General features: G+C 44.2%; 1 protein-coding gene across 1 annotated transcript; it reads right to left on the reverse strand.

Annotated features, from left to right (window-relative positions):
- Window positions 1–646: 646 nt before the first annotated feature.
- On the reverse strand, window positions 647–22,224 carry Lman1 (lectin, mannose binding 1). The gene is made up of 13 exons (XM_036205190.1): window positions 21,942–22,224; window positions 17,830–17,984; window positions 17,641–17,748; window positions 16,875–16,936; window positions 15,802–15,901; window positions 14,058–14,181; window positions 12,527–12,585; window positions 11,999–12,131; window positions 10,606–10,799; window positions 10,448–10,518; window positions 6,632–6,782; window positions 1,512–1,633; window positions 647–1,243 (listed from the first exon to the last, which is right to left on the reverse strand). The coding sequence occupies exons 1-13, from the start codon at window positions 22,177–22,179 to the stop codon at window positions 1,207–1,209; spliced, it is 1,554 nt and encodes a 517-aa protein (XP_036061083.1). The 5' UTR covers window positions 22,180–22,224; the 3' UTR covers window positions 647–1,206.
- Between the last annotated feature and the right edge of the window lie 836 nt (window positions 22,225–23,060).

Below are 23,060 nucleotides of genomic sequence, written 5' to 3' on the forward strand. Positions count from 1 at the left end.
AACTGTGGCTGCATCAACTCTTGCCAGCCTCATGTTCCTGGTTAATTCACTAACAGATGCTTCACAACATCCTGACTTCCAGCGCTTAAAGGAGAAACAGGTAAGTATTTATGTTACAAATTTGCTCTCAAATCGCTCAAAGCTCTTCTGCCACAGCCCCCTAAAGTCACAAACCAGAGTAATGTAAACCAGAATGTCCTGGTGCCTCCTGTGACTTTAAAATAGCTGCAGGACATGCTAGGAGAGCCACACTACCATGTTCAACAAAATGGAAGAAATGAATTCCACAAATTACAAGTCTAAAAATTATTTCTGTGATATTGAATTGACATTATTGGAACAAAGCTATTCAAGACAACGGCCATCATGGATGAATACACCACCAGGTAAAATGCCATAAAAACCATCGTCCTAGGACTGTTCTCCCAAATGATGTAGGCAAAAAGCAGTTATTTACTTTCCACCAAAATATCCTTTCCAAGTGAAATACACACTGAAAGAAGAGGGGACACGGGGGCAGTGGTGCACGCCTTTAATCCCAGCACTCGGGAGGCAGAGCCAGGAGGATCTCTGTGAGTTCGAGGCCAGCCTGGGCTTCAGAGTGAGTTCCAGGAAAGGCGCAAAGCTACACAGAGAAACCCTGTCTTGGAAAAAAAAAAAAAAAAGATAAACATTTCACTAAATGTTCTGATGCCTGGCATCTCCTTTAAAGCTCCCAGACATTAAAATCACTGATCCCAGAGGGAGCTGTGTTGGGACCAGAGGATTCTAGAACCCACTCTTGTGTTAGGGAATTCTCGCTTTTAAAAACAACTTTGGTTACAAGACTCACATGAACAGGGTGCTCTTGTTTGAATCTCATATTCTGGGAAGAAAGGCAAGTATGTTTATATAAATAGACAGACCTCCAGAGGCGGAGAGGTCAATGCCCACAGCCAGCAGTGGCCTGTTTAACGTCTTGACTTGCCATTATCCTGTTCAGTGGTTGCACTCTGCCTACCAGAAACTCACTAAATTTGAAGACATGTGTACTATGAACAAAATGTGGTTGTCTTTAAGATTTATTTTTACCGAAAAATGAATGTTTTCAAGAGTTATTTTATACAAAATTTAATAACTTAGACTATGAAGCAATTTAAATACTAAATCCCCTCAGAAGACAACATTTGCACATACATACATGATGTACATATAGGAAAATGAAGGTCAAAAGAATTTTTTGGCAGCTGCTTCTTGCTGAGTCCTAAAAAAGAAAAGAAAAACCAACAGATGATCTCTGTACTTAACTTGGGAAAGAAATGGGATTGTTTAAATTAAACTATCAATGCCCTCTGAGGTAGAAAGTAATACTGAGATAAACACACTCTCAACACGCACACCCGAGACTAGTAAACAAGTTTGCTTTGAGGTGAACAGCCCAGCCCGTTAGTGAAAGCTGCGTTAGGTCCTACTGAATCCCACAAATATTTGACCCCAGAGCAGGCGGGGTCAAATGGCATCAAGAGACTTACCGGTACATGATATAGCCAATGAACAACACTGTCTGCACCACTACAAATATCACGAAGTGGATCGTGGATAGACATGACGGAAATGGGGGCAGTTCTGGGCATTTGGGTTTTTCATTAGCTGGCTGCAAAGCAAAGAACCTGTATTGTAATTAGTCAAATTAATGGCCTGGAAAGACATAAATATAAAATCTTATAGAACTCAGTCTGTGAAATAAAGAAGTATTTTCATACTCATTCCCCTAAATATTTTCTACCTATTTAACTTTTACTATCTTTTAAAAATTCTTTTTCTTTTAAAGAGCAGCTGACATAAGAAGGTTCCCCCTTGTGCCAACTTGGTGCCACCCCCTCCCCTCCCCACCCCCTTCAGTACAAATGATGGTTTCAGTGCCCTTCAAGGTTCTAGAGGACAGGCTTCCCACAGTCTCCTACTGCCCTGGATGCAAGGCTACTAGCCAGGCGAGGAAAGCACTCAACACAATCTGATTTAACTCTACCTCGTTTCAGAAAACCTAACTGATGGGACATAATAACAAAACAACAAGAAAAGTCCAGGTCAGAACCTTGGGAGAAAATATGCCAAAGAAATATGATTTTTAAAAACACAGACTTCAAGAATATTAAGATCAAGGCAGCTCAAATCCCAGTCCTAATGGGGGCGGGGCTAATAAAGTCCTACCCCAGTTTAACTCCTAGTGGCTACTGACGGCTGTTGGGGAGGAAGTCAGTTCTCTTCAGGGATGTGGCCCCTGATGCACTGCCAGTGTACTGGTGGTGGCCCTCGCTGGGCTGGGGCCAGCAGGGAGTGGGTCTGATCAAAACACCTTATACCCTACAGCCTTCCCTCCTCATCCCACCCTCTGTCCCACTGGCTGACAACTTCGCTTCTCTCTCCCTGGAGACCCAGTGACCATGCCCACCAGGAAAGCAGGAAGGGGATGTTTACTCTCCTAGTCCTCCAATTCAAACCCCCAGTCTCAGTCCCAGCACTGCAGAGGAGCACCTGCAGGGGCCGGTCTTCCCTCTCTTCCTCCAGTCACTGCAGACCCCAGAGGTCCTCTTAGCAAGCCTAGCTTGCCTCCCTCCTGCCCACCCTCTCAGCCCCCAGCTCTTCTAGCCCATCCCCATTCCTGCATGTCAACTCCCAACACCTAGAAACAAGTCTACCAAGGACACCCAGTGGCCACACCTGCCAGGGACCCAGAAGCACTCCTTAGCAGACAATGTACTGCCACTGCACACTCCTATGATCCAGAGACAGCAACAGAAACCAAGGGCCAGGAAACTCACCCAACAAAGACAACACCTAGAATCATAATCACCCCAAACCCAGATGCCTAGACACCAGAATAAAAACCCATTAACAGACGGGAAAGTACGTCTCCACTAATCTGGCAACCCTACTAGAGTAGACCCTAAAAAGTACAATATAGCTGAAGCATAAAACAAGGACTTCAAAGCAGCTATTAGGAATTTGTCTGCAGTCCTTAAAGAGGATATGAACAAATCCATGAATGAAATGTGTGAAAACATAATCAGGGAATGAAATGACATGATTAACAAAAACAACATGATATCTCATAAGACGTAGAAAAAGCCTTTGACAAAATGCAACACCCTTTGTCATAAACGTCCCGACATGTCTAAGATACAAGAGACATACCTCAACATAACAAAGGCAGTCTCCAGCAAGCCTACAGCCAACATCAACTTAAATGTAGAGAAACTCAAAGCATTTCCACTAAAATCAGGAAAAAGACAAGGGTGTCCACTCTCTCCACATCTATTCAACATAGTACTTGAAGTCTGAGCTAGAGCAATAAGACAGCTGAAGGAGATCAAGGGGACATAAAATTAGAATGAAAGAAGTCAGAGCATCTTTATCTGTAGATGATACCACAGTTGTGGTCTGAATGAAAATGGCCCTATAGGACTGGTACTATTGGGAGGTGTGGACTTGTGGGAGGAAGCGTGTCAGTGGGGGCAGGACTTAAGGGTTTAGAAGCTCAAGCCAGGCCCCTTGTCACATTCTTTTCCTGTTGCCTGTAGATCTAGGTGTAGAAATCTCAACTACCTCTCCAGGACCATGTATGCTTGCATGTTACCAAGCTTCCTACCATGAAGATAATGGATTAAACCTCTGAACTGTAAGCCAGCCTCAATGAAATGTTTTCCTTTATAAGACTTGCTGTAGTCAGGGTGTCTCTTCACAGCAATAAAACCCTAACTAAGCCAGAAATATATACGAGTGACCCTAAAAACTCTACCAGGAAGCTTCTACAGCTGATCTACACTCTCAGCAAAGAAACAGGATATAAAATTAACACACACAAAAATCAATAACCTTCTGATTATTACAAATGACAGACTGAGAAAGACATCAGGGAAACAATGCTTATCACAATAACCTCAAAAAAATAAAATACCAAGCAAGTAAAAGACTTGTATTGTACAAAATTTAAGACGCTGAAGAAAAAAACTGAAGAAGATATCAGACAATGGAAGGATCTCCACCCTCATGAACAGTAGGATTAATAGAGTAAAAATGGCCGTCCTACCAAAAGCAATTTACAGAGCCAACGTAATTCTTCACTGATCTGGAAAGGACAATTTTTCAGCTTCATATGGAAACAGAAGAAACCCAGGATAGCTACAACATTTCTGAATGATAAAAGAACCACTGGAGTTTTACCATTCCTACCTCAAATAGTGCAACAGAATCACAGTAATAAAAACTGCATGATATTTGCATAAAAACAGACACATTGATCAAGGGAATAGAATTGACAGCCCAGATATAAATCTACACACCTACAGACACCTGATTTTTTTTTTTTTTTTTTTTTTTTTTTAAGAGAAGCCAGAAATACACACTGGAAAAAAAAGACAGCATTTTCAACAAATGATGCTGGTCAAACTGGGTGTCCACATGTAGACAAATTCAAGTATATCCATATTTATCACCTTGCACAAAACTTAACTCCAAATGGATCAAAGACCTCAATATAAGGCCATATACAACACATCTGATAGAAGAGAAAGTGGGGAATAATCTTGAACTCATTGGCACAGGAAAAGACTTCTCAACAAAACACCAATAGCACAGGAACTAAGAACAACAATAATAATAACTGGACCTCACTGTGGTGGTTTGAATAAACCATAGGCCCACAGGGAGTAGCACTATTAGGATGTATGGCCTTGTTGGAGTAGGTAGTGCCTTGTGGGGAGAAGTGTGTCATTGGGGGTGGGCTCTGAGGTCTCAGAAGCTCAAGCCAGGCCTCGTGGCTCACTGTCTCTTCCTACTGCCTGCAGATCAAGATGAACTCTTAGCTACCTCTCAAGCACCATGTCTGCCTGCATGCCATCATGCTTCCTGCCATGACAACAATGAACTAAATAAACCTCTGAACTGTAAGCCAGTCCCAATTAAATGTTTTCCTTTATAAGACTTGCCATGGTCATGGTGTCTCTTCACAGCAATATAAACCCTAATTAAGACACCTTATAAAAAGCTTCTGTATGGCAAAGGACACCATCATTCAAACAAAGCAGTAGCCTACAGAATGGGAAAAGATTGTTTTTTACCAACTACATATCCAATAAAGGACTAACATCTAAAATACATAAAGAACTAAAAAAATTGAACATCACAAAAAGAAATAACCTAATTAAAAAATGGAGTACAGATCTAAACAGTGAGTTCTCAAAAGAGGGAAGTCAAATGGCTGAGAAACACTTTAAGAAACATCAAACATCCTTTTTTATCATGGAAATGCAAATAATACTTTGAGATTTCACCTTATACCGATCAGAATGGCCAAGATCAATAAAACAAATGACAGCTTATGCTGGCAAGGCTGTGGAACAAGAGGAACACTTATCTATTGCCCGTGGAAGTACAAACGTGTACAACCACTATGGAAATTAGTGTGGTGGCTCCTCAGGAAGCTAGGAATAGCTCTACTTCAAGATCCAGGTATACTACTCTTGGGCATATACCCAGAGGACTCTATGTCCTATGGCAGAGACACTTTCTCAACCATGTTGACTGCTGCTCTGGGCATAGTGTCCAGCATTTGGAAACAAACTAGAAGCCTGTCAATGTATGAATGGATAAAGAAAATGAAGTATATTTACACAGTTGACTATTACTCAGCTGTTTAAAAAAAATGAAATTTGGAGGTAAATGGATAGAGCTAGAAAAAAAAAAAATCATTCCAAGCGAAATAACGCAGACCTCAAAGGACAAAATGGTATGCATCTGCTTATACGTAGCTGTTAGCTGTTCAGTCCTTGATAAACAGGCTACAATTCATACACTCACAAAGGACACAGTAAGGAAGCAAGGGAGGACTGGATCACTCTAGGTAGAAGAAATAGAATAGATACTTACAAATGGACATGGAGTGGAGGAGGGGGACTGGAAAAGTAGGATCAAATGGGGAGGGGGGAGGAGCTGAGAGAGGAAAAATGAGGAGGGACGGCTAAATCTACGGGCCACTGAGGGGTTGATGGAAACCGAAGACAGCAGCAGCTTCCTAGAATGTACAGAAATGCAAAGGTGATCTCCTTGTGCTCGCCCAATGACTGGAGACAGAGCTATGCTGGACAGTTCTTGTCACCAAATGAAGCGTCGTAGAGGAGCTGGCGAGGGGAACTATAATCAGACTATATCGTACTTAAAAACAACAACAACAAAAAAAAAAACTCGTTTCAGCCGGGTGGTGGTGGCGCACGCCTTTAATCCCAGCACTCGGGAGGCAGAGGCAGGCGGATCTCTGTGAGTTCCAGGCCAGCCTGGGCTACAGAGTGAGTTCCAGGACAGGTGCAAAGCTACACAGAGAAACCCTGTCTCAAACCCCCCCCCAAAAAACCCAACCCAAACCAAAACAAAAACTAGTTTCAATTAAAGAAGGAAGAGACCCACCTCATATCCATGTAAAAATTCTCAAACAAGATAAAAAACATGGATTATAGAGGATATGAAAATGGGAATACAAATATTTTCATTGTCTGGTGCCCAATAAGTAATGACAAGAGCAGACACAGACTTCCACTTTCTCCCTAGGAAAGAATTCGAGCAGAGCTGAAAGCCCCGACCCAGAGAAGCCCGTTACCCCGCTGCGCTGCACCAGGCTGTTGATGTCTCTCTTCACGACATGTAGGTGTTCCTTGATGTCCATGAAGTGCTGAGTTGTCTCATAGACGCCTGCTGAGCTGGGGTGCTGTATGCCACTGACCATCCGGACCGTTTCACTCATGGAGTTCCTGGAACACAGAATCCCTTTGAAATCACGGGGTTTGGGTTTTGGTTTCTAGCTATAAATTTCAAATGGTTACTCCTTTTTAAGTTCAACATGTCAGATCATTAGAAAGACAAATACAAAACTGGCAGGCAGGCAGGCAGGCAGGCACAGTGGCACATGCCCCTCATCTCTGTACTTGGAGACTGGGGCCAGAGGACTTGGAGCTCAAGCCCGGCTTGGGCTACACAGTGAGACCCTGCCTAAAAAGAGGGGACATGAGGGAAGGGGAAGGGAGAGGAAATGAAAAGGGAAGAAAGAACCCTAGGAAGGAAATAGGTATTTCAAAGAGTGAAGCTGGACCGGACGTCATCTCAGCTCCCAGGAGTGGATCTGTGAGTTCTGCTTGATTCTGTAACATGAGGTAGGGCTGGATGGTCTACACAAACGTTGTGATGTGAGGATGCCTGCTTTGTTCACCTGGAACCTTAAAGGACTGACCTCCAGAGGGTCAGGAAATTTACTGAAGGTCAGCATAGGGCTCCCTACCCGTGTAAATGACCTCTAGTAAAAATTCTAGACACTAAGGCTTGGATGAGCTTCCCACACTATTTAGAGAATGACCCCTGACTTATGGGGCATCATGTCTGGATAAAGCTATCATAAACTAAATGAAAAGCACATTTAATACACCTAGCACATAGAGCACTTTGGCTCAGCAAACAGCATAGCAGAGTTTTGCTTGTTGACCCTCACAACTAAGGGTTTGACTGAGATTTGAGATTAGACACCACTGCTTGCTGTTGCCATATCAGACCAATAACCATATCACAGCGCAGGAAAAGATCAAGTTCAGTTTTTAATGCATGCTTATCACTTTCAAATCATGGTAAAGTAAAAACTTGTAATTCAAGCCCTGTGTGTACTGGGAGGCTACTGGGAGGGAGCTTCCGGGTTCCTGCACTCTATCTACTTACATGCCACCTTCCTTTGATGACTGTTTCTTTTTGGGGGAGGGGTGGGAGATTCAAGACAGGCTTTCTCTGAAGCTTTGGAGCCTGTCCTGGAACTTGCTCTGTAGACCAGGCTGTCTTAGAACTCACAGAGATCTACCTGGCTCTGCCTCCTGAGTACTGGGATTAAAGGCGTGCGCCACCACCACCCGGCTGACTCTTTCTTTTTGTTGTAACAAACCATGACCAGAGTCACAGCAGCTTTCTGAATTTTCTGAGTACTCCTGGCAAATCAGGGAATCTACTGGTCTTAGGGACTCCAATGTACTGTGCCTCTACCTCCCTGTGTCCCTATCAGTTGGCCCTCAGGTACAAGCCCAGAGCGCCACCAGGAAGCCAGCCAACACGCAGCACTGTCCAGTCAAGTAGGAAGGAATGCGTGACAGTCTCCTGACCCTGTGCACCATTCTTCCAGACTGACTTTAGGACACATTCTCCATGTGAGACATGACTGCACTGCTTAGACTTAAGGCCTCAGAGCTGCCACTGAACCCTGGGATGTGAGTGACAGCATGACAGAAGTGACAAGCACTCTAGCAATGGAAGACATAGGACAGACTCATGAAAATAAGGGGCTGGAGAGATGGCTCTGGTTAAGAGGACCAGCTGCTCTCTCTTCCAGAGGGCCTGAGTTTCAATCCTAGCACCCACATGATGGCTCACAACCATCTCTAACTGCAGTTGCATGGGATGCAACACCATCTTCTGGCCTCTGAAGGTACTGTATGCGCATGGTATGGACATACACATAGGTAAAACCACCCACATACTTAAATACGTAAGTCTTTTAAAAATTGTATCATAATAAAAAATACTATGTTATACAACCCAGTAGATTTCTAAAGAAAGCTATTCATTTAGCTAAACTATCTGAACAGGGCAAGTATTCACTTGGGAATTGTGAGCCAACAACAACAATGTTTTCTTCAATGCTAAGGAGCAAAATACAGATTTCCTCTTGTCAGTGGAGTCTTTTCAGTCCTGATCTCCTGTTTAACCTCATCCTGCAGGGTTGTTCAGCTCTTAAAAACTCACTTTGACACTTTCCTGTTGAGGGTTGTACTGTGGGAACACCGAAGCATTAGCTTAGGAAAACACACCCCGGCTGTGGTCTCTCTCAGACATTGAGAAGGCCGGCACTCTGTGTAAGTCAGCCATCTTCATTAGAGACCTATCAGTCAAGTGTCCATGTAGTCTGACGTAGGGCAGAAGATAGCATCAGAAGGAAGTTCTGGAGCAAGTGTGCCTGTTTCTACAGTAAACGTCCTTCTACCCAGGATGTCTCACAGTTGCGACAGCTCGCTCCACACTCCCATAATTTCCAAAGACAGGTACACACCTGGTTTCAAGTCACTACAGCAAACCTCTTAGTTTTTAAAGACACTAATACTGAAGCATTCTCCCCCTTTTCCAACTTACGATTTTTAAAATTTAGATGTTTGCAGCTTGCATATATATTCTTTTATTTCTAACCCGGCCCCAGGATGTGCAGCTTGCCCTCCTGAAGGGCACTGACACGGGAGAGCAGGCATACAGGCTTCTCTAGGACACGGGAGAGAATCCACACAGCTCCTTTAGGACAGGGACAGCATCCACACAGCTCCTTTAGGACAGGGAGAGCATCCACACAGCTCCTTTAGGACAGGGACAGCATCCACACAGGCTCCTTTAGGACAGGGACAGCATCCACACAGGCTCCTTTAGGACAGGGACAGCATCCACACAGCTCCTTTAGGACAGGGACAGCATCCACACAGGCTCCTTTAGGACAGGGAGAGCATCCACACAGCTCCTTTAGGACAGGGAGAGCATCCACACAGGCTCCTTTAGGACAGGGAGAGCATCCACACAGCTCCTTTAGGACAGGGACAGCATCCACACAGCTCCTTTAGGACAGGGAGAGCATCCACACAGCTCCTTTAGGACAGGGAGAGCATCCACACAGCTCCTTTAGGACAGGGAGAGCATCGACACAGCTCCTTTAGGACAGGGAGAGCATCGACACAGCTCCTTTAGGACAGGGACAGCATCCACACAGGCTCCTTTAGGACAGGGACAGCATCCACACAGCTCCTTTAGGACAGGGACAGCATCCACACAGCTCCTTTAGGACACGGGACAGCATCCACACAGCTTCTTTAGGACAGGGACAGCATCCACACAGCTCCTTTAGGACAGGGAGAGCAGGCACACAGCTCCTTTAGGACAGGGAGAGCAGGTACATAGCTCCTTTAGGACAGGGACAGCATCCACACAGCTCCTTTAGGACAGGGAAAGCAGGCACACAGCTTCTTTAGGACAGGGAGGGCAGGCACACAGCTCCTTTAGGACAGGGAGGGCAGGCACACAGCTCCTTTAGGACGGGGAGGGCAGGCACACAGCTCCTTTAGGACAGGGACAGCATCCAACGCAGGCTCCTTTAGGACAGGGAGAGCATCCATACAGGCTCCTTTAGGACAGGGAGAGCATCCATACAGGCTCCTTTAGGACAGGGAGAGCATCCACATAGCTCCTTTAGGACAGGGAGAGCAGGCACACAGCTCCTTTAGGACAGGGACAGCATCCACACAGCTCCTTTAGGACAGGGAGAGCATCCACACAGCTCCTTTAGGACAGGGAGAGCAGGCACACAGCTCCTTTAGGACAAGGACACTCAAACATGACTTTGTCTACTCACTTCATCTCATTCACTTGTCTCAAAATCTCATGCTGGGTCTTCACAACTGTATCTAGTTCCTGTTGAGAGACCTGGAGGGAAACAAGACGAAGCAACTTAGCATCCACTGGTCACGCTCTGACTCTCCTCTGGCTGGAGCACTGGCTTGGAGAGCTCACCTGCCCAGGCTGCCCTGCGGTCCCTGCTCCTCTCCTGGAGATCTCCTCTGTCAGGGAAGAGACGTATCTCCTCTGTTCATCAAGGATCATATCCAGCTGCCTGTTAAGTTGCTTGATTTCCAGATGAATGCGATTCTGTCCTTCAAAGACCTGTCTTAGCTCCCGATCTCCTACGGTCTCGAACATGTCATCCGCTGAAAAGTCATCACAAATTACAGTCATCACAACCCTCTACACATCTGGAACTTTGAAATAATGTAACAGGCCAAGTGCTGACATATGCCAAAACCAGAACACTATCAATCAGAGGTATAAACTTCCAAACAGTTCAGTCATGACTAAATTACTCTTTTGGTAATTCCTAAATTAATGTTACAAACTACTATCTGAACTTTTTCACTTAAAATATTTTTCTGTTTTATATATATTGTATAATTTTACTTGGGAGAATAATCTGGAGTAACAGAAATCAAAACAGTGATAGGCTATGTGGAGAGTAGTTTATGGAATCAGAGAACTTTCTGGGGTGAAAAAAAATATTCCATACAGTGATACCTAGGTGGGCACCCATACTTGTCAACAACCGATTGTAATCTAACCACCTGCTACAAGCAACTTCAGGGTATGGTGACAAATGACGTGATGTCTGTCACACCACTGGTCACTGAGAACTAACTATACGTTACAGAGTGTTCAAATGCTAAGACACAGGCCTTATCAAGCAGTCTCTATCATTCAAGCTGATAGAAACAAACAGACATAAACAGCAGACACTAAGCAGTCATCTGCTGGCCTTCATGCTGCTCCATTGTTGAGACTGTAACAACATATAAGGTCTTAATTTCTCTGGCTTAAACTAGCATTCAAAAGATTTCCGCCCCTGAAGTCCAGGATTCTTGGTAGTAATGGAAGGTGCTGGGGAAGAGGGTGTCCTTTCCTTCAATGGTATGGCCACTACTGGACTAGCTGGAAAGAAGGGGTTCAGAGGGAAAGGAAAGTAACCCAGGGAAATGGGCGGTATAATTCCAATACACTGTATACATGCCCAACACTGTCCAAACTTCTCAATAAAGGCCACTGTGTAACACTGGAAGGAGAAGGAGATCTTGGATGGTTTTATTCAGCACTTACCCAGGAGGGCAGCACTGTATTTTGTTTATCATTTGTTTAGTTTCGAGAACACAGTAGTGACCGTGTCAATGCCATCCTCACCAAGCGCCAACACAGTGGCTCCCGGTCACTCACACAGCTATGGTGTACTTCATTCACACCTCACAAGGCACTCTCAGACCCTGAAGGAGTCGGGGCGTGCTTTCCCGCTGTGTCCAGAATGAGTGTGCCAAGACAGCAGAGATGAGGCGGACAGTGGAGAGCCACCCCAGCCACAACTCACCCGGCTGCCCCTGGAGGTCGGGGTGGTCTTTCTGGAACTCCTCCTTCTTCTTGTCCAATTCTTGTTGGAAGTGCTCAAACTCCTCTTGGTACTTCTCCTTTTCTTTTTCTGAAATGTCTTTTTCTGGCGTCGGCTTTTTCAGGGGAAGCACAGGTCGTAAGGAAGAGAATGGTGAGGCGTGCTGGTGCCTGTCCTTTCTCTCAAGCTCATCCCTCCATGACTGGCTTGAAGCTAGGCCCTTTCTCAAACTACAGCTAATCCGGTTTTCATAATAACACCCCAAATCGCAGTCACCACTACCCTGTGCTGAGCAGTCACTGTAAGCACATGCGTCTCACTTAACCCTGACAAAATTGAGAGGCGGCCACCGAACAACATCAACAGCAAGCTCCAGAGGTTCAGGAACTTATACAAGACCAAACGGCAGTGACTGAAACAAGGCCCAGACTGACATCAGTCTCTCACAACCACAGCTTGTGTAACGCCACGGAAAACTGGAAATTAACTATTGGATAAAGGTATACTCACTGGCTCTTTTCCAGGCTCAGTTAACTGGAAAGTCAGGAAAGAAAGAACATCGTGGTCATCTACAAATTAAAAAAGGTTCAGGAAATGCTGTAAGTAGTTGTTTCGTGGTTGTGAATTTACTTGGCAGGTTTTTATTACTCATCAAAGACTGACTTCAGAACTACTTTAGACCCTTAACCCCAAGTCAGCACGTGCAGCACTGTTTACTGGAGTGAAGTCAGTGAACGGTAAGTGTCTGACAGGAGAAGGGTCCTCCTCCGCTTTCCCAGTCTCCTGCATGGATGAAGTCCTGTTCCAAGTGCACAAAACCCTGTCCACCTCTTTCCAGTGCCTTTCCTTTGGTTCACACCAGCTCTGGCTTTTCTCAACTGGATGAGAATGATACTTGTATTTGATCTAAACCATGTAAGATCAGATTAATACCAAGTTGTTTAAGCTAACGGCAGGAACTAAGGAGACAGGCCCTCACAGCAGTGAACTGCTGTACCAGTCAGTACTGGCTTCTCCTTCTGCTTCTCTGGGAGATCTTAAGAGGTAGCTAGGTGAACAGAACATGATGCACTAAAGACTGGCTAACTGCAGGACAGAGCATGTGCTCAACAGCCAGGAATCACAAATCCAGACCAGGACTTTCTGGGGGAGACTGTGAGACCTTGAGAAACTGCCTTCATCTGGATTTGGCAACACCTGAAAAATGTGGGGATATAGACCTCTTCCCTCTTCACTTGTGTTGTATAGAACAATCTAATCTATAGCTTTGGAAGTATTTAAAATGGTAATGTGCCATATGAGTATAAAACAGTATTGATGTGGAGGAACTTCATTTGTCAACATACATGGAAAATAACAGCAATTATTTCCATTTAAAGTTTGCCCCCAAATAATATTTCCTTGGGTTTTCAAAGTCATTTGTATATGATACAGTAACTTTTAAGAGTCCTAAAACACTTAGGAATTAACTTTTTATATCCTCAACTTTAAATACGTCCCCTTCACTACAAAATGTGCCTAAATGAATGGTGTAGGTTACATCCGTGCAGCTCCAACGCAGCCAGAGACTGGTAGAACGGGCCATGGGAAGGCTCCAAGAGGTTTGGGTGTAATGGAATCGAGTCTATATATCTGTGGGAGCCCACAAAGGATTTCTAGTGAGATCTGAGCTTGCTTTACACAGCAGTGCTACATTAGAGGACGGTTTGACCATGTGCATGGTCACCAGGTGACTGGGATAGTTTCAACTTGGCTGTGCTGGGGGAGGTCTTTTGCTCCACCCCTTGGCATTCCTTTAAAAACCCTTTAGTAGAGACAGAAGGAGCTGGTGGGTTTTGACCCAGGCCTTCCTGAGGCTATCCTATGTTTCTAACTGTCTCTCCCTTCTATATTTCTATCTACATATTTCTCACTTCTCCTTGCTCAAGAGTACCCTGGTCGTAAAAGTGGGTGCTGGTCCCTCACATATACTCTAAACATACTATTATCACCAGTAAGAATCATTCACAAGTTTTCAATATGAAAAGAAGGTAAGATTTACCTGCAAGACCTCCTGTTGCAGCAGATATCCCAAAGTGCCCTTGTGTGGGGATAATCATATTTTCCACTTTGGCACAAAATTCATAATCATTTTTATCTGGTGTAAAGCCATTATTGATCATGACCTAGGAAGACATACGACAGCTGTAATTCTTATGACACATTTAAAAATAAATTTTAGCATTTTGTGATTAATAATATTCACTCTTGCTTCCTCCTATTGTTATAATTCTTTTTGTATATGAATATTGTGTGTGTGTGTGTGTGTGTGTGTGTGTGTGTGTGTGTACACGCATGCTTGCGTGTGTGATCAAATGCAGACCTGAAATTGACTCTGGGTATCTTCCTCAATCACTTTCCTCTTTATTTGTTGAGGCAGGATCCCTAAATTGATCCCAGAGCTCAGTGATTCTCTAGACCAGCTAGCCATCTTGCCCTGCCTCTTGAGTGCTGGGATTCTAGGTGGCCACATTTTCTTAGCTTTTACATAGGTTGGGATCTGAGCTCTGGCTCTCAGGCTTGCATGGTGAGTTCTTTATCCACTGAGCCATCTCCTCAGTCCTACAAAGGTAATTTGAAATAAACTCATTCACTAACCATCATTACCCAGTAAGATCATTCACTTAAATTTTTTACCTATCATTTGCCAAAGGCTCAAAAAGAGAAAACGTTGATGGTTTCACAATCTTTCTACAGTGAAGTCAGTTCCTCTCTTGCAAAGCCTTAGGAAGCCATGACCATTCTGAACAGACCACACAGCAGGAGTGCAAACGCTCTGCATTATCCTAGCTCAGCAAATGTGACAGACAGCGATGCTCATCTCTCTACCTTCCTTTTGGCATCTATCACTCAGGTCAGGCAGCAAGTGGTGCCCTACAGATAAGATGGAGCTGGTTCAAACCACAGTTCTGTTCAAGTTACTTAAAATCTCCCACATTCAATGTCTCCATGTTGCAAATGGAGAGACGTAGCTCACAAAGTGGTTTGAAAAGCTGCATTTAAAGTACAAAGCTCCAGGCGCGGAGCTTTAAGGGTCAAGGAACCTCTATCACCCCACCTTTAGTTCCCACCATATCACTGTAAGCCTTACTCTGGGGCCTAAGTCACTTGTTATTGCAAAGACCACCATTTCACTTTCTGCTGAGAACACAAACTCTCTTAACACTTCCTCACAGGATGGCTACTGCCAGCCTTTCCACCTCACTTCTGAGATGTTCTCTATCTTCACACTCCAGCAAATGACTTGCTCTCTCAAATGTTCAGTTCTTCAAGGCCCTGTCTGCTTTCTGTGGCTGGAACATACACACATTCCCCATTCCTGCTCTAAGGTGCATCTCAATTAAACCCCTTGCAGACCTTCCCCAGGGTCATTTCTCAGGGTCCAGGTTCCAAGCTCACACTTCCTTACCACTGGGTCATAGCCCTTGTCACACAGGACAGGGAGCTAAGGTCTAGGAGCTCCTCAGGGAGAATGGCCTTCGTCTTACTCAGATTTCTACCCTGAAGACTTGGATATGTGCTTATGGTATCTTCGAGCTGGTGCTTAAACCTCCTCTAACCAAACAGAAACGTACTGGTGAAGCTGCACTACAGGAAATCACATACACCAGATGACACACTTACTTCTGTTCCCAGGGCAACACATACAGATGGGCGGCTACCCGTGTTTAAGTACGTTAACTTCCGTCAAGAATTCCAAAGACAAGTCATGCTAGAGTATTGCTTATCTGGTCACTGTCACTTACTGTTAATGTTTTCTGGTAGTAGGTAACCTTTGCCCGGACAGGGTAGGGTTTATTACGGAAGTCCCTCTGACAACTTGCTAAGGCTTGAGTGGTACCGTCACTGGAGTGCGAGAGAGAAGGAAAAAAAAAAGCTTTTTAGTAGTTAAGATTCAGGAAGATTAAAAAATATCCAGCGAAGCTTATGACGGCCCGTGTCAGTCAGAAGACAGAGAGGCCTTTCCTGTCAGAACTCTGGGGACACTGGAAGGGAAGCCCAGAGCCACTGGGTGCTGAAGGGAGGGAGGATATGCTTTTAGGAGACAAGGCAGCATCCAGATCATTCAGGGGGATTTCACTGTTTATTTTTTGTGGCATTGAGACTTGGACCTAGTCTTACACTTGCTAGGCAAGTGCTCTCCTCCTGAGTTCCACCCCCAGGCCCTTGTGGAGTCTGTAAAGATGCAAGTCTGTCAACTCCATCCAGGCCAGCTGAAGCCGAATCTAAAGGAAGCGGCCTAGACACTTCTGTTTCAAACCAGTCCGCCAGGGATTGTAAAAAACTACCAGCACTGTAGTCACCAAGGAGGGAAAGGGCAGAGCCAGGCGTGGAGAAGCAATTTTCCTACACCCCTAGAACCTCTGTAAGGCAAACAGTCTCACAGTGACGTCAATGGTGGAAGCAGAGGCACAGACTCGGCCCTCAGTAGTCTGGTGAAAGCTAAATTTATTTTATTGTATTTTTTTGGTTTTTCGAGACAGGGTTTCTCTGTGTAGTTTTGGTGCCTGTCCTGGATCTCACTCTGTAGACCAGGCTGGCCTCGAATTCACAGAGATCCGCCTGCCTCTGCCTCCCGTGTGCGCCATCACTGCCCCGCCTAAATTTATTTTTGAAAGCTCTCTTTCAATAAACATGGAAAGTGTGGTTCACAGAAAGAACTTCAAGACACAAAGGAAAATAGTCCTTTTCACTGAGTTATAATATATCAGCTCAAGAAAGAAAAAAAAAATCTTATTTCATTTGGAAAGTGTTGAGATTTATTTCATGAAGTTTCCAAAGAAAAGTTGAAATAAGAAATAATGCAAAACACACTTACTTTTGATGGTCATAATTAATTTGTCCATTGTTGCCTATAACTACTATAGCAGGATTATTTTTCTAAAAGTAAAGAGAATATATTCATTTAGTATCTTTCATAGAAAATGTCATCATTCTTCATTTGCTATGAAATCTCATACTGCTAAGATTCTAGGGAGTTTAAATTTTTAAAATAGTATGGCCTAAGCTTTCAATGCATCATTAAAATGTCTTTAAATTGCTAGCAGTAACCTCTGAAAATCAATAACAACTAGCCAAAGGGAAGACCATCAGTATTAAAGCCTCTAAGCTACAAGTTAATGTTCTGGCATGTAAGTACACTTTGTTTTTAAGACATCAATAGAAAAATGGCCTGACCAAAAAGTAATTAACAAGAAGCTGAGTGTGAGGGCTAGTCCTGCCTAGCACCCGAATACAGCCATGGCTTCCTCAACACTGTGGCTTCATTGCCCACATCTAAAGACTCATGCTGATGCTTTCATAGTTACTAAGCACCTACAGGGTGTGAATCACCAACAGGTTTTCAGAGCTAGGTCTCCATCATGACTGCAAGTTAGTATGCAAAAAAATCATGTCTGCAAAGCTTTGGTTGCAAGATTCTCTGCCACCAAGACTAATGACCATGCTCAGACATCAACCAAGATCTTTATTAGTAGATTTAAGGTGTCAAGTAAGCTACCCTCTCACAACCTAACTCTGCTAAAACAAAAAACAAAAACAACATTAAAATGCAAAATGGCTAACAGTTTTAACAATAAATATACCTTTCCATCATTGTCAAAAGAATCAAAAAACACTCCAACACCATTCCACATATCAGCTGATCCGAACACAGGTCCGTCTAAGCCTGGATTTTCTGTATACCAAATTGCCTGGAAACACAGAGGGAACAGTCAGGGGCCAGTGGCTTATGCAACTATCTACACTCGTTGGAGCAACAGAAATGATCATACTAGGCCATCAGCTCCAATTCGACCTCTCCCGGTCACTCGAAAGGTCACTTCCACCTCCCAGTTCTCGAAGGCTGCTTTTGCTTTTGTCCACACTGAACCTCTCTGGCTTTTTAATGATGGTGCTATTCGAATCTGATCTGAACTTGGAATAGCATCTATGGTAGAAATCAGAAAAGAAAAGCTTGAAGTTATAATTATGCAGAATTCAACGCATTACCACTGAACTGCTACACAGAGCTAGAGATCAAATATTACCTTCTTATTATACAGGAGAATTGTGTTAGAGATAGCTTCATGCTGACAGCTATGTCTTTGAAATGTTAAAGAGGTAGTATCTTTTTTGTCTTTTGAATAGAGCATTGCACCTGCAAGCCTACACCCACATATTACATATTAAAAGTCCCAGAGACCAAGGAGGAAATCAAGACTTCAAACTTTTGCATGTAAATTATGGTTTCCAATTCTGTGTTTTTATGGTTTTTTTTTTTTTCTGTATGTTTTTGCTTCTTTTTCTGTTTTTGTTTTTAAATTGTGGTGGTGTTTTGTTTTGTTTGTTTTTCGAGACAGGGTTTCTCTGTAGCTTTGGAGCCTGTGCTGGACTAGCTCTGTAGACCAGGCTGGCCTTGAACTCACAAAGATCCACCTGCCTCTGCCTCCCAAATGCTAGGATTACAGGCGCGCACCACCACCGCCCGGCTGTGGTTTTTTTTTTTTTTTTTTGTTTTTCGAGACAGGGTTTCTCTGTGTAACTTTGGTGCCTGTCCTGTAACTCACTCTGTAGACCAGGCTGGCCTCGAACTCATAGAGATCCGCCTACCTCTGCCTCCTGAGTACTGGGATTAAAAGCATGCACCACTCCCACCTGGCTTATTGTATGAACTTTTAATTAAAAAAAAAAAAAAGGCAAACTTTGATTTTCATAACCTATTTTTAATAAAATATATTTTATTCCTCCAAATTTGCCCAATATTAAAAGTCTATGTGTTTTACCAGTTACATATCATAAACTCTATATATACTTTAATAATGTTACAAAAAAATTATTAGAACCAACCACTAGCAATCAAGTTCAGCGGTGACTTTGAACAAATAATTTCTGTGTTCTATCAGATTCATCATATATGTTCATCTGTAAAATAGAGGGGCAGGCTTGACAACTTCTCTAAAATCACAAAATCATATGCAAAATATCCTGCATATATACATTTTCCCAGGAAGAGGGCCAACTAAATTTTAACTTAATAAGCAGTTCTTTAAGTTTGGTTTTCTCTCAGAGAAAACAAGTGATTCTCAAAAGAGTAGCTGGCCAATCCAGCCACTTACAACGGTGGGATCTTCAGCAGGTCACTGGTATGCACTGAGTATGGACGTATATATGAGTACTGCCCAGGGATATTGCTGGCTCGGTTTCAAACCATCAGAGCAAAGCAAAGCACACAATTGTGGGGGTTTTCCAGTGCATCTAAAAGTTACATTTATACTGTATACTGAGTGTGTAACAGTATTATATATAAAATAAGAATGAGCAGGCTTTAATTTTAAAATACATTAAGGAGTTGGCACACAGATCAATGAAAAATACTTGTCTTATCACTCACAGACCCTGTGTTGGACTCCCAGGACCTCAGAGACAAAAAACCAAAACCAGCAATGTCATTGATCGAAACTGCTAATGATCATCTCGTGAGGCTGGAAAAGCAGAACAACTGACAGACTTCTGAACAAACTTTCAGTCCGTAAAAAAATCAAACAGTCTCTGCAAAACTCAATAAAACAAAGTATGCTTAGGAGTCCTTCAATCCTCTTACTATTGGCTGATTATTAAGGTGCCTAGAGGGCCTAAATTTGAACAGGTTTAACATCTTCTCTCAGACTGTAACCATTCTGACATTTATGCTAAGAAATAGAACAGCAGTAATGCCAGAGGAAAAAGAAGCTGAGATACTTTAGTGTACTCACTGGTTCAAACACTCAAAGGATGGGGGAGAACATTATGGAAAAAGCCCGGGACAGAGAAACAGAAGACTTTGTCTGTCTGAAGATCTTGTTCCATCAATACAGGAGACGCCTGGCTGCCTGCTACAGCTCAAGAAGGTGAGAGCTTTGAGAGTGATGAACAGTTACAGATTACTATCACTTCTTGCCCTTATGAACCTAAGGATATGTACTGACAGTACAAAAGGACATAAGAGTTATAAAAGAGAAATACCATCTATGTGATCCTACTTAGGGCTGAATGTAATGGGCTGTGTATAAACTAAATCCTCAGTTTCTCCCATTTTTTTTTTTTTGTTTCAATGATAGATTGCAAGAATAAATGAAAAGGGAGAAAAATGAACAACAGCATTAATAGAAGGGTAAGATTAAAAAGTACAGTAACCACCAAAGTAGGGGATTTCCATGCCATCCATATCAGTGAGTGTCAGTCAGTAGACAGATCAAGTCATGACCAAAACAGCAGAATACTTTAGCCACACATTTGCATTGGGGTAAATTAGACACACACCCTGTTGTCAGCCCAAACTGAAGTTAAACTCAGCCAAGGATGACCTTGAACTTCTGAACTTACCTCCACCTCCCAGTGCAATCAGTACTAAGATTACAAGTGTGAACCACTACACCTGGTTTATGGGGTCCTAGGGATCAAACCCAGGGATTGGAGCATGCTGGGCAAGCACCCTACCAACCGAGCTACAACCCCAGCCCTCTATCCTGACCTCTTTCACAGTAAACTAGATTTGTTGCATGTGGCTCCGTAAAAGAGAGTGAAGATATCTAATTTCAGTAGTTGATTAACATTCTGAATTTGCTGATGTGTGACTGTGACGGGAAAGATAGAGAACAGCTGACAGGCAAAATGGAGAGGTGCAGACAAATGCACCATCATTTCCAAAAGAAAACCAGAAACAGAAGATCTGAAAACCTGTGCTTGGTATCATGCCCACCATCTTTGTATATTCAGAGCAATGCCATCTTGATAACAGGAGCCCAGAAGGCTTATAATAAACAAACTGAGTAACAGCATAATTGCAATGTTTCAAGTACATAATGACTCGGTCATTAAGTCCAATGAAATTTACACCTGATAAATGCGCATTAACTTGAGGAAAATGGCCCTTCCGGGAAGTGTGCTTTCTATTTAGCAATTCCTTCCTAGAAATGAAGCACTTTGTTTCAGTCACTGGACAATCCCCAATGACACATAAAAGCTCTCTATAAATGATCCCTTAATTGCACACAAAAATGGAAGGTATTTGTTACTTGCTTTAGTGGCTGTATCTGACAGTCTCTGAAGAGCTTGTGGCATGACAAGTGCTACTGATATTCTTTGCTCAGCAGTGACACATCAGCACTCCAAAGTGTAGATACGTTTTCACCAGTGCAGTGCTCAGTCACAGCCCTGTGGTCTGTGTCAGAGTGCACAAAACTTGAAGGAGAGAAGATATGACTGACTGTTCTTAGTCCCAAGTTCAGAAACAATCAATACGAAAAGTGTATCTCCTGTACTAACTAGAGACACTAATAAAGTTCATAGTATAAATATCAGAGACTACACACGCCGTCAACTGTGAGGCAAATCTATGGTGAATCTCAACATTTTAAGAACGACATCCGAAGACCTAGAAATCACTCTAAGACTCTATGCTATCTTAAGAGCATTCGGGAAATTAGGTACAAACCTAACCACTGACTGCTAACTCCCTAAAACAAGCAAGCAGAAGGAGGCTGCTGGAACTGGTCTCAATTGCCATGGCCAGGCAAAATGTACCCTTGAGACGTGGCATTAGGGTATAATGTAACGCGACACCCAGAAACTGGCTTGAGTGCAGAAAAGTAACAAAACACCTCCGAACCAAACAAAGTACTGATAAGATTAAGAAAGGGAAGTTGGGAAGTGGGTGGGCAAGCTGGGTGAGAAGATTCCGGACACACGGGGAACCTGCGTGCTAAGGGGATCTGGAGTAGGGACTGCCTGGGGGGGTAGTCCTACCCCAGCGCATGTGGCGTGCAGGGCTGGAGCTGACCCTCGGCCCTGCACGGCATTGGGGGAGATGGACCAAAGAGACGGAAAGCAAAGAAGGAACCCGGCCCCCGGCCCAGCCCCGGCTTACTCCCCGCGTGGGCCCAGAAGGGCACGGTCCCATCGCTCTGCACCAGATGCGGCCCCTTAAAGCTGTATTTGTACTCGAAACGGCGGTGCGGTAACTCGGCTGGGGTGCCCGCGGCGCCGGGGGCCGCAGCGTCGCCTCCCATGCCATCGCTCCCGACGAATCGGCTGAAAGACAGCAGCAGGGCGCAAATGAACGGCCGCGCTCCAGCCTGGGGACCCTTCCGTCTGGACCCCGCCATCTTGGATTCTGGGACGCAGAGGCCGGCGGGAGAGGGAGGGGCGCTGGAGCCGCGGATGGCCAACAGGGCGCTCACTGATTGGTGGAGCCTGGGAGACCCGAGGGCAAGGGTCTGAGCCCCGCCCCTGGACTCCTCTATCCCGGGACCCACTAAGGACCGAGCATCCGTGGGCGGGGCTACAGAAGGGGCGGGGCAAGCCTGGGAGGCGGAGCTGGCTCCAGCCTCGTGGAGCGGGGGCGGGCCAGGGGAGGGGGCGGGAGACGGGACCTTGAGGTGCCAGGGTGCCCCGGCTCGGTAATGCAAGCAAGTTGGGAAGGTGATTCCCACTTTCCCCTGCTACCAGTTTTTCCGAGCCCCGGAGTAGCGGGCTTCCTTCTGTGGTTTAGAAGACCTTGGAAGCCCCAAGACTTGTGGAGCCAGCCCATAATAAACTCTATGTAGAATAAAGGCATTCATTATTCGGTGACTGGCTTTCCCTTTTGTGAACTTTTCTAGAAACAAGGCATGATCATGAATACAAACCGTTTCGGTCCACTGAGAGCATCTCAAAAGAGCCCTAGGATCTTTTGGGTGGTTGAATCAGGGGGGGTTTTAATGTCAACTCAACTTTCACTTTTCAAAAAGTGATTTCAAAGACTTTCCAAATGTTTGAAACCGCGGCAACAGTGCATTCAAATAAAACTGGATCGTTTTGTTACAAGCTCATATGCTATGAGCAGAGTCGACGATTAAGTTGCATTTTGTCTTATCTTTATTATTTTGTGCGTATGTGATAGGTGTAAGTGGGCATCACATACCACAGCACACATGTGGAGGTCAGATGGCCACCTTATGGAGCAGGCTCTCTCTTTCCCATGTTTATATGTGTTCTGTTCTTGGGA

The sequence above is a fragment of the Onychomys torridus genome, chromosome 13, assembly GCF_903995425.1.
Source record: "Onychomys torridus chromosome 13, mOncTor1.1, whole genome shotgun sequence".
Taxonomy (NCBI): Eukaryota; Metazoa; Chordata; class Mammalia; order Rodentia; family Cricetidae; genus Onychomys; species Onychomys torridus.

Excerpts from the sequence above, each read along its gene's own strand:
- Lman1 (XM_036205190.1), bottom strand. The coding sequence starts at position 22,179 with ATGGCGGGGTCCAGACGGAAGGGTCCCCAGGCTGGAGCGCGGCCGTTC. Across the intron at positions 16,937-17,640 it reads CTTTTGACAATGATGGAAAG|AAAAATAATCCTGCTATAGT; the intron begins GTATATTTATTG and ends CTTTACTTTTAG. Across the intron at positions 12,586-14,057 it reads TGCAACAGGAGGTCTTGCAG|ATGACCACGATGTTCTTTCT; the intron begins GTAAATCTTACC and ends TTTAATTTGTAG.